Genomic DNA, 12809 nt, shown 5'->3' on the forward strand with positions numbered 1-12809 from the left:
TAATGATTCAAAATATTTAATGCTATTTCTATTCAAACAAGATATTTAATGTTATTTATTTTTAATAGTTCTTCTAATAAATTATTTGCTTTGAATGGACATTTATGACCATACAATAAATAATTATATTTATTAGAAAAGAGGTAAGAACCTTCATACAAATATTTAATTTTTTTGAATATTTGAAATAAATATCAACAATCAATAAATGTACCTTTTAATCAATTTAAATATTTTAAAAACATTAATGCTTCCAAACATTTAATGTTATTTATTATTATAAGCTCCTATGATAAATTATTTGTTTTTAACTGACATTTATGACCTTACAATAAATTATTTCATTTATTGATAGTTGATATGTTTTTTTTCTAAAATTTATTTCAAGAACTTCATTAGAAAAGACTATATTGATAGTATAAAAGTAAGAACCTTCGTACAAGGATTTATTAAAATTGTGTGTGCAAAACGGAGGTGAGTGCAAATCAGAGGAGTACTCTTCACCCTTCAAGGTAAGGGGGTGGGAATCAATTAGAGAATTAGGGATTAAAACAATATTTTTTGGATCATATGATATTTGACTAATTAAAACATATACTTAGATTAAAACAATGTTTTTTTTGGAACATATGATATGCTGAAAATTCTTGAAGTTGATTCTAAATAGTTGTAAAGTTTGGGATATCTTTTATATTGTTTTAATTCATTCTCTTTGCATATCTCTATATATATGTGTGTAAAACTAATATGTAAATTGTTAGATTATATAACAGGATAATATAATATTCAATTACGAATAAATAATTACATGAATAAAATCTGATAAAGTCGATAAAAGTTTATATTTATTATAATTCATTGTATGCTTAGTTTGAGATCAATTGTATGTTAGACTATCTTTTTAATTCATCAGACAAATTTTTTCTTTCTAATTTTTTTAGTACATGTATTTAATTAGGTTTTCATAATTCAACTATCTCATTGTCTATGTTACATTTATGTAGGAGGAATTCCAAACCGTAATAAGGATGACTCACTCCTTAAATGATGTTGAAGCTATACATGCAACACCAGTATCCATTTGCAATCCTACTAATTACGACATTGGTTGTGACGATGTTGTTAACAACCAAAAAAATGAGGTATATATATTTAATTTTCAATTTAACATTTCTTTTTTTTTCAAAATAATTCAAATTTTTCATTATTATAATTTTCTTGTATATATCATCTAATTATACATTAATTTGCACATTTTAACAACAAAAAGTGTGTCTATTTTATATGTCAAATGATCTAACTTTTGACTTATTTGTCTCATTATATAAATATTTGGCCAAATTAAGATGTTTGTTAAACAAGTTTGTTTTACTAAATTATAGGCTAGATAGCTTATAAATTTTAAATTAAGCTAATCAATTAACAATTTTCAAACATATATAAGAATTTCAATTAGACTATGACACAATTGTGCATATGATAAACTGAATCCTAAAAGGACGGTCCATCATGTATTTGCATAGTTTGAATTTGTGTGTGTGTGTGTGTGTATATATATATATATATATATATATATCATTGCACACTTTATCTTTCTATTTACATTTTTACCAATAAGTTTAACTTATATATCTTTCTATTGTTATTAGAATGAAATCCCACCTGCGACACAAAATTCAAAGCCAAAACGAGGAAGACCCTTCAAAACGCCACCTGAATCGATTAAAAATTGGTATGTTATACGCAAAGAACGAAAGATCGCCAACAGGTTCGATACGGTACGTAATCCAATTAAAATGAAAATTTGATGTTTATTAATCTTCTTCCTTTTTGAGTTAAGATAAGATGGGTTTTCATAAGTGAATTCATTAACTCAATTTTTTTATTATGTAAAAAAATCTAGAGGGAAAATTAACAAACTTGTTTATTTCTTAAATATTATAGGTAAATATTACACATAGTGGACATAGAGATTTATTTTTTAAATATATTTCTTACAGTAAATAGTTAGTTTGAGCAATATATTGAACATTTACAAAGTATTTCTTTTCAAACTAGGAAGAGTAGTTTTTATACAAAAATCTTCAACAATAGTCTGTGTGATAAAATTGAAATGTTAGTACAAACATTGTGATTTTAAAACAAAAATATGATACTTTTATAGACCATTCAGGTATAAAATATAAGCATATGTCATCAATACATCAATGATATATTAATAAAATATAAGCATATGTCATCAATACATCAATGATATATTAATAAAATAGATCATACTTTGAGTATAGGACCATAAGAAAATATAGGAAAACCAGCTCTACAACTAGGATATTACATAGAAACAATTGAGAAAACAACATTCTATATATTTAGATAACAACAAGCAATTCATGTAGTAGGGTTAATAAACCAATTAGACAATAAGCAATGTCCAGGCTTTACTTTGGAAAAAAACCATATTCCAAGTTGTAACCTTAATATGATCAAGATGTCCGCACAAATTATAATTGTCATTATTCCAAATGAGAAAAAAATGGAATGTTGATTATATAGGGTTCACAATTTTATCCCATTGTTTTCCTTCCATATATAAGTAATGTCCAAGACAATAATGTTACCTCCTTTCTCTATCATCTTCTCCTGTATCCTCAAAGAAGATTTGATAAAAACCATTTTTGCATAAAGCATCAAATAGAGAACCATGACTCTATGCTAAAAATCTCTATAAGCATTTTCCGCCTCAACATTCATTCTACCTTAAGTGTATATTTTAATCAATGTTCAGTAAGTTAGATTATTAGGTTAAAGGTGTCTTGCTTTTGTGTCATCAAATAATTTTCAAACCACAGCATATTTGTTCTACCTTCCATATTCCTCAATTAGTGCATTATAAGTTAATGTCATTTTTATTTCACAAGTCTCTATCTGTCCAAATTTACCCTTAAATACTAAGGGCTAAGGGTCTTTATATCTTAAAGTGGAGTGTGATGAAAAATCCAAAGCTACACTATTTCTATGATCATCATAATTGTACCCCGTCCCCTTTCCCATTTAGTTGTCATTTTATATTTTTCTATTTAACATGATAGGAATGAATGAATTGCAACATCAACTTTTTTAACAAGTTTTCTCTTGTTTGGTCTTTGTTATGATGGTTCATTTTATTATTTTTTTTTCTTGCAGATTTTATATTTTCCTATCTATCATGCTAGGAATCAATTAATTGCAATATCAACTTGTTTAAGTTTTCTCTCGTTTGCCTTTTGTTTTTATCACTCATTTTACTATCTTTTTTTTGCAGACTTATATTCATATGGAGACAGACTTTCGGTGTCGGTCTTTGAAGGAGATTAAGAATAATGAGAAATATGGAAGTCCTCCTCGACGTCAAAAAGTGAAAGCACAAGCCAAAGAAGAAAGCAATGACAAAACAAAAAATGAAACAGAAGTGAGTATATTTATTTTAAAAAATAAGTAGGGCTAACAATGTATTTTCCAACACATTTTATTATTGGTTAAAGTTTACTGAAAACTACAAGCTCATGAGTAGGACTGAAAGTGGTTAAAGAAACAGTAGTAGTACATCCTTTTGTTATTTTCAATCAACATGAACAAGTAAGAAAGAGTGTATTAGAGATAGTGATGATTTTTCTTTTCAAAATTAAAAAAGTTTAGTTCTCTTTTATTTCTGGGGTGCATGTAAAGTTTGGCATTTTAAATCACAATTCAATGTGATATTTTAATTTTTTCCATCAATGTATTCAAGAAAAACAATATCATTAGTGATTTTCATATTCTTTTTAGTTTTACTATCTAGGACGTTTTTTTGGAAAATGATAACTATAATGAGTATGCTTCTTCAGGGTGTTTGGAATCTTTTCCATTACTATTCAAAATGTTGTTATTAAATATTGCAAAAAAAATAATCAAACAAATGATGGCTAATAATTAATGAAAGTGATGTGAGTATGCATATTTTGAATGTTTTGTATTCTCCTATATTATAATGTTTTTATTTTTGTTTACTTTTCCATATGTTTTTTACTATTAAAAATTCCTGGAATATTGAGAAATGTTTTTTGCTAAAGAAAAAAACAAAGAACTGGAAATTGAACTTTTTATTTATTTATTTTAGAGTTTATTGTAATTTATCACTATTCAACCCAAAAAATTTAATTTCTATTGTCAATGTTTCCCGTAAATATTGTTGATGACAAAAAAAATACCTATTGGAATCAACACAATATTCCTCACTAAATGTTTCATTCTTTGTCATGATTTTTTCAGGAAATGGTTGTTGCTCAAAGAAAAGCGAAAGCAGAAGTTATGAGAACTTTTGTTGAAGAGTTTCTTTCGGAAGCTTATCACAATCAGCTTCACATGTTCGACCCATAATCAATAAAAATCAACTATTATATAATGTTCAAATCGACTGAAAAACATTATCATCAGTTTATTTAATACCTATGTTGACAACTTCCATGTGATTTAGGATATTCATATGATTTTATTTTGACTTTCTATGTTGGATGAAATGACTTTCAGCTATGCTTTTTTTTTTTGGGGTTAGTCTAACAATTTGCTAGAAAGATCTCAATCCATTGGTTCCTTTTCATGGTTGTGGATATTGGGTTAGGCTAGGTATGTTTTTATTTGAAATAATTTTGTGTTTCATCTCTCTATTGTGATGAATCTCATTAATGGCATGCACAACTTATCTTTTACACATTGTGGGTGACTTACAATTCCAATATTGATGTTGGCTTTGTAGGGTTGGGTACATATTTATTTGCTGGTTTTGTGGTGTGTTTACACTAGTTACTAGACTAGTACACCAATTTTCACGTCTACTAAGTTGGACAAGTTTTGTTTTTGTTGGAAAATTGACTTGAATAATTTCTAAAACAATTAATAACTATAAATTATTAAATTAAACTTCATAACATTTTCCATCACATTTATGTGAAAAGTTTCAATGCAATTTCAATCCAATTTCGTCTAAAAATATGAAAACTTAAACTTAGTTAATGTTCATTGTATAAACAAACTCTTTGATATGGGCATTTGTATATTACCATTTAATTCCTCTTTTACCCTTCTCTAATCCTTAATTACTTAGAGTCTTGATATCTTAAATGGACTGTGATGAATAATTCTATAAGCTACTACATTCATAATCCCATCACCATGCCCACTTCCCCCATTCATTTCTCAATTTGTGTTTTCCTATTTTACATGTTATGAATGAATTGCAACATCAAGTTTTTTTAACATTTTTTTATCATTGTTTTCTTTTTATAAAATTGCTAATTTTATTTAACATGCTAGGAATCAATGAATTGCAACATCAACTTTTTTAACAAGTTTTCTCTCGTTTGCCTTTTGTTATTATCACTATTTTTTTTTTTTGCAGACCTATATTCATAAGGAGACACGCTTTCGGTGTCGGTCTTTGGAGGAGATTAAAAATTACGAGAATCATGAAATTCCTCCTCAGTGTCACAAAGTGAAAACACAAGACAAAGAAGGAAGCGATAACAAAACCAAAAATGAAACAGAAGTGAGTATATTTATTTTAAAAAATAAGTAGGGCTAACAATGTATTTTGAAAAATGATAACTATAGTGAGTATGCTTCTTTTGGGAGTTTGGAATCTTTTCCATTGCTATTCAAAATGTTGTTATTGAATATTGCAAAAATTTCAAACAAATGATGGCTAATAATTAATGAAAGTGATGTGAGTATGCATATTTTGAATGTTTTATATTCTCCTATATTATAATGTTTTTATTTTTGTTTACTTTTCCATATGTTTTTCCAATTTTAAATTCCTGGAATGTTGAGAAATGTTTGCTAAAGAAAATAACAAAAAAGTGGAAATTGAACTTTTTATTTATTTATTTTAGAGTTTAATGTAATTTATCACCACTCAACATGAAAATTTAATTTCTATTATCAATGTTTCCAGTAAATAATGTTGATGAGAAAAAAAATACAAATTGGAACCTACACAATATTCATCACTAAATGTTTCATTCTTTATCATGATTTTTTCAGGAAATGATCGTTGCTCAAAGAAAAGCAAAAACATAAGTTGTGAGAACCTTTGTTGAAGAATTTCTTTCAGAAGCTCATTAAAATCAGCTTCACATGTTCAACCCATAATCAACAAAAATTAACTATTTTGTAATATTCAAACTGAATGAAAACATTATCATCAATTTATTTAATACCTATGTTGACAACTTTCATGTGATTTAGGATTTTCATATGATTTTATTTTGACTTTCTATGTTGGATGAGATGACTTTCAGCTATGCTTTATATTTTGGGTTAGTCTAATAATTTGCTAAAAAGATCTCAATCCATTGTTTCCTTTTCATGGTTGTGGAAATTGGGTTAGGCCATGTATTTCTTTTATTCGAACTACTTTTTTGTTGCATCTCTCTATTGTGATGGATCTGATCATTGGTGCACACAACTTATCTCTTACACATTGTGGGTGACTTATAGCTTTAATGTTGATGTTGGCTTTGTAGGACTGAGTACATCTTTATTTGTTGGTTTTGTGGTTTTGTTTACACTAGTTACTCGACTAGTACACCAATTTTCTCCTCTACTAAGTTGGACTAGTTTTGTTTTTGTTGGAAAATTGACTTGAATAGTTTTTAAAACAACTAATAACTATAAATTATTAAATTCAATTTCATAACATTTTCCATCACATTTATGTGAAAAGTTGATTGAAATTCCAATCCTAAATTCATTTTAAAATACCAAAACTTAAGTTTATTTAATGTTCATTGTATAAACAAACTCTTTGATATGGGCCTTTGTATATTACCATTTAATTCCTATTTTATCCTTCTTTAATCCTTAATTACTAAGAGCCTTGATGTCATAAATGGAGTTTGACGAATAATTTTATAAGCTACTACATTCATAATCCCATAACACCCACTTCCCCCATTCATTTATGAATGAATTGCAATATCAACTTTGTTAACCTATTTTTTATCGTTATTTTTTTTCTTTTTTATAAAATTGCTAATTTTATTTAAAAATTTATTTTGCAATTTTATCATCATGAGGAGAAAGGGTTTCAATGTGGATCTTTATTAAGGCTGAAAGATATGAGAAACACATAATTCGTACTCAGTGTTGTAGAGTGAAAAAATAAGACATAGAAGAAAACAATAATAAAACTAAAAATGAAATAAAACTAAGTATAATTATTTGCACAATAAAGAAAATTAAAGTCTTTCATCTGAGTTAATTCATAATTTCATATAACTTCAATGAGTCGTTACATTGTGTTAACGGTTAACCTCCATATGCAAAAAAATAAAAAATAAAAATTATATGCATATGGAAAACTAAAGTATACAGAAAATTCAACATCTTAATTTTAAAAACAAACTAATAACATAAGTATAGGTTATAAAACAATACATTTATTTTGACCTCAACAACATCATAAATATGGAATAACGTAGAAACCCTTATTATAATAAAAGAAGTTTGTGATTTATTTGGAGACAACAAGTTAATTCTTTAATTATATTTAATTCATTCGAAAGTTATTTTGTTTATTGGGTAACAGTTAATTCCTTAATTATATTTAATTTGAGACTTATTATACGTAACGAACTTCCGTTTTTATTTTTTCCATAGACTTTTTTATTTATTTAAGATAAATGTTTTGCAAGAGAACGCACAGTTTCATTAACAAAAAAAAATCATCAATTCATGGGTTCTACCATGTAGGGATGGATGTTAATAAAAAAAAAAAATCATCAATTCATGGGTTCTACCATGTAGGGATGGATGTTAATCACCAATGGTTTGCTCGCACAGTGGGCATATGCGTGTAAAATGAATAGGAGGGTACAATAATTAACAAAATTGTGTCACACTATATGGAAAAAAAAACATATTTATTTATATATTTGACTAAATATTACATTAATAGGATTAAATGCTACATTATTATTTTCTCCCAAGTTTAATTAATTTATATATTTTTATCAATTTCTGAATATCATATTCATAAACATTTGAATGTGTTGCAGGATTTTAAATAAGTATCCAGGTATTATCATTTATATGAAAAATTTGATGGTATGGATTTTGACCAAAAAGAATTAATTTTATAGATATCAGCATTTATAGATGATATAAATGTACTTATTTATATATTTGTATCATTCCTAATTATATTAGTATCTATATTAATGTATTTTTTTATATAAATTCTTACGTTGGCATATCATTACTATAAATATAATATCAGCCTTAAATTCTATATTAGCATATTTATCTATATATTAAATTATATATTAAAAGTAAATTAAATCACAACCAAATTTGACAATCCAAAATTGTAAGGTGTCAAGTTTGTGAATTTTGATCACATATATTGCTCATTGAAAAATTATGGGGTGAAGATTTACATGTGTTATCCAAGTGGCAGTTCTTATGAATATTTTTCCTACTCCTATTTGATGAAGAGGATATTAGAATACATTTAATGACTTAATGATTATTTTCTTTCTATTGTTAGTTTATTAGGTATATATAAAAGGATATTTAATATACCTTTTTTGCTACCCCTATACATTTTGTAACAAATTAATTTTAGGGTAAATAGTTATTTTGGTTTCTGAATGTGTAAATGACTGATAAATTTATCCCGAATAAAATTTAAAATTTAGTCTCCAAATGTGTAAAAAAATACAAAAAATTTATCAAATCATTAACTTTCATTTATTACTGTTAATAAAATAACATACGTGATACAAAATGACAAATTTGTCATAAAATTAATTGTCAACGTGATCATGCTGAATAGATTAGACTAAGTTACCATTATTAGACATAATTTCAGTATTTTTTTTGGATGAATATGTTAGTAATTTTTATTAATGTGTGTGTTGTAACATATTTAAGATGAAACAAATTCATAAAGTAATTGTATATTAAATTTATCTTTAAACTTTATAATTTCTTAACTATCATTTTAGTTTACTTGAAATAAACAAGTATGTTTACATTCTAAATGATACTGAACATCAATTTGTTAAAAATATTTGTAAATAGCTGAATGTGTAAATTAATTGTTGACAAATAATCATTTTCGTCCCTGAATATGTAAAATTAAAAATTTGTTAGCAATTTTCGTCCCTGAATGTGACAAATAATCATTTCCCAATAATGTGAATTTTAATCTTTCATAGATAAATTTGTTAGTGATTTACATATTCAGAGACAAAAATAATCATATGCCCCTAATTTTATGATTGATGGCTTATGACCTTATATATAAAAAATATTAAATTTATTTGGATTTATATTTTAATTTTAAAAAAATTATTAAAAGACTTGGTATGATTTATTGCAAAATGTCACAAGCATACTATAAAATTCACATTGCTGCAACAATTACATTCAAATCTTGGCAGGATTTTTTTTGAGTAATTTGTGTTTAGAAAACTTGGTAATTATTTTTAAGCAATTAAAAAGATTATTTCTTATATTCTTAATATCTATAATATTGTAATGTAAAACATATTAGCTAAAATATGATCGAACTACTAGTTTGAGGTAGAGGGTCCGCTTTTTAAATTCTTCACTATGCACGCAATTGTTGATCTGTTTGAAATTCCAGAGCAGTTTCATAATCTTCAGGCCACAGTTAGCGATGTGACTTCATTGGCAATAATTCACGGGTTCTCCTTCATGGATGCTTTTCTGCGTCTCAACACCTCGGCCAATTGTCTTCGTTGGAGTAAGTTGATATGGCACTCATGCATTCCTCCTTCCAAGTCCTTGAAATTTTAGCAGCATGTTTCAACGTTTTAATTTTAAATAACAATCAAGGAGTCACGTATCACAAACATATGCGGCCATTGTGATTTCAATTGCGATTATAGAAAGTTACAATTATCTTGATATTGCAGCTCAAATCACGGTCGCATGTAGCCCAAAGGCTTTATCTATATGGCTGAAAGCCCGCAAACTTTTTCCAGTTACTTGGTACCTGCCTCCTTATGGATAGAGTTTTATGTCAGAAGATAAGATGCATGCATATTAAGAATTAGATTTTTATCATTATGTGGTTTAAATGCAAAATGGAAAATTGCATTTTAGATAAAGTTTATTTAAATGGATGCATTTAAAGTTATTTTTGTTTCAACTTTTAACAGAATTTATTTATTATAATTGATAACAATCTTCACTATAAATAGAAAACAGAATTAGTTGAGAAACAGCACACATGAAGAAAGAATGTGTGAGAAGAGAGATCCTAAGATAAAGTCATTTTATTGAGAGAAAAATGTCTTTGTATGAGAGTGTTATCATTTCTTGTAACTATTGAATGAGGTACTCGGGTTTGTAGAGTGATACATTATTTGAGGTGAGTTACAATTTTATAGTCATTTTTGTGATAGTAAAATACTTTTTTAGACAGTTTCATGAACGCAAGTAAGAAATGTTATCCACGTTAAATTTATGTGTTTGTTATTATTTTTCCTACAGTATAATCTTTGTTGTGTTCTTACTAATCTGTTGTGGGTATGGATAATTTTATTTGAGAGAGTGTTGATTACCCAACACTATGGCGAGCTAAAATGTAATTCAGATGTGGGAAAGAGAGGCTTCCCAAGTCATGCTGCAAGTGGTTCCATTTTTAGAAAATGCAGTCGTGGCTTTGTAGGGATCAACCATGGTTTTAAATTGTAGTTGTGGTTGCAATTGGGATTGCTTTGCATTAAGCCAGAAAATCTTTATGTTGCAAAAAAATAGAGTAGATTCGATCACAACTGTAATCGCGGTGCAGTTGCATGCAACCCCAATTGTGGGGTCGGACCGCTATTTAAAACCATAGGGCCATGTTTTGCCTCTTATTTAAGTATCTCTTCATTCTTCCATGAGGAACTGATCATGGCAGCAATTCTTGTTATGGAGATAGTGCTGGAATAGGTTTCCTGGAATGTGATTCATTGTTAGTGGTTCAGGCCTTTTGTTCTTCCCATAATTCACTACTAGTCCCTTCGAAACAGATGGTTGAATTGTGTGATGCGATTTTTTCCTATCACCAATTTCAGGAATTTCTCACATATATCATGAGGGTAATTCTTGCATGGATAGATTAGCGAATTATGGATTATCCATTCATGGTTATGAATGATGGGACCTTCTCCCACTATTTCTTAGATCAGAATAGATTAGGATTAGTATTATTTCTTCTACTGCATGTTAACAATTATAAAGTGTACTTTTTTTTACCAGAATTATAATAATGTATAATGAAACATATTACTTAATTAAAATATGTTTAAAATTTAAATCTTATAAAATGCTTAATTAAATTTAGGTTCAACTACATTTTTAGTACAATGCAATTAGGGGTGAAAATAAATAGAGTATTTATTAGGCTTTGTTAGGCTTAAGGTTACTCTGGACTAATACTATATGATTAGAGTCTGACTTGATTATTATCTCTCCAAAACTTTGTTAAGAATCTAAGTCTAACCTACATAAAAATCTATTCTAACCTACAAGTTTATTTGTCACAATTTAACACTAAGATAAAAATAAAAATATGTATGTGAAGTCTTATAAGAATCAAATCAAACTTATCTATATGATGTAAGCATATTTTAAATTTTATTTTAAAATGTTTTTGCAATAAGACATTTAAAAATGACAAACTTATTTTTCAATAAATTTAGTTATAAACTCTAACTTTACTTTCTATGTAGACCAACATGATTAACATTTAAAAAGATTCAATAAATTATAAAAATTTAATATGTATATATATATATATAATAATAATAATAACAATGAATAATTATTTATAATTTTCAAATAAATCAGTCTATTAGGTCTAAGAGGCTTTCTGAATGAATCAGGGTTTAACTAAATAAGATTTATTAGAAGCTTTGGCTTGATCTATTTTCTCAAAAGTTCTAATGTGACTAAGGTTTGATGTATGTTTATTTTATTTTTTGTCCTTAAAGAGTTTTAATTTAGATAATACAATAAACAATAAAAAAATATATTATATAAAGTACATTAAGAACAAAGAATAAAACAAACATAATTTATAAAAATTAAAAAAAATGAGATCAAAAGAAAAAAATATTAAATTATAAGGACTAAGCAAATATTTAAGCCCATAAGACTTTTCTTTTACAAAAGTATTTACTCATTTACAACTTACTATATATTATAAAAATTGATACAATTATTCTTAGTCAATATTTTTGTTTTTAAAATATTTCATAAACTTATCAGCTAAATTCATGACGAGAATATAAAATTATATTATTGTAATATATATGCTAAAATAAGATTAGTATCTAAGTATAATAGAGATGGAGAGAATTTATTTTTATTTCTTTCAATTATGGTTAAATTTTCATAAATATAATTTTAGTTATTTCTCATTTTTGAAAATAGAAAAAAAAATATTCAAAACAAATGTTTTGGAATGCACAAAATCATAAAAAGCAAAGAAAAAAAATCAATCCAATTATGCAATACAGTGCAAGGAATGGTATGTATGCCATCCCCTAAACTTTCTCATCCCTATATATTTCACAATAAATTATTCTGATTTATTGATCATTAATATATGACCTTATCAACAAAAAAGATTAAATTTAGTCGTATTTATGTTTTATTTTTCAAAAAATAATATTAAAATACTTGGTAGTATTTATTACAAAAAGTAAAATGGGTAATATAAAACTATATTGGTGTAACAAATACATTCAAATTTTTGTATGATTTTCAGATTA

General features: G+C 26.4%; 1 protein-coding gene across 1 annotated transcript; it reads left to right on the forward strand.

Moving 5' to 3' along the window:
- Nucleotides 1-432: 432 nt before the first annotated feature.
- Nucleotides 433-6245, forward strand: LOC114425710. The gene is made up of 6 exons (XM_028392661.1): nucleotides 433-512; nucleotides 1005-1142; nucleotides 1650-1778; nucleotides 3302-3448; nucleotides 4288-5560; nucleotides 6058-6245. The coding sequence occupies exons 2-5, from the start codon at nucleotides 1029-1031 to the stop codon at nucleotides 4393-4395; spliced, it is 498 nt and encodes a 165-aa protein (XP_028248462.1). The 5' UTR covers nucleotides 433-512; nucleotides 1005-1028; the 3' UTR covers nucleotides 4396-5560; nucleotides 6058-6245.
- The last annotated feature ends 6564 nt before the right edge of the window (nucleotides 6246-12809 follow it).

This window comes from Glycine soja, chromosome 9, assembly GCF_004193775.1.
Source record: "Glycine soja cultivar W05 chromosome 9, ASM419377v2, whole genome shotgun sequence".
In the NCBI taxonomy this organism is placed as follows: Eukaryota; Viridiplantae; Streptophyta; class Magnoliopsida; order Fabales; family Fabaceae; genus Glycine; species Glycine soja.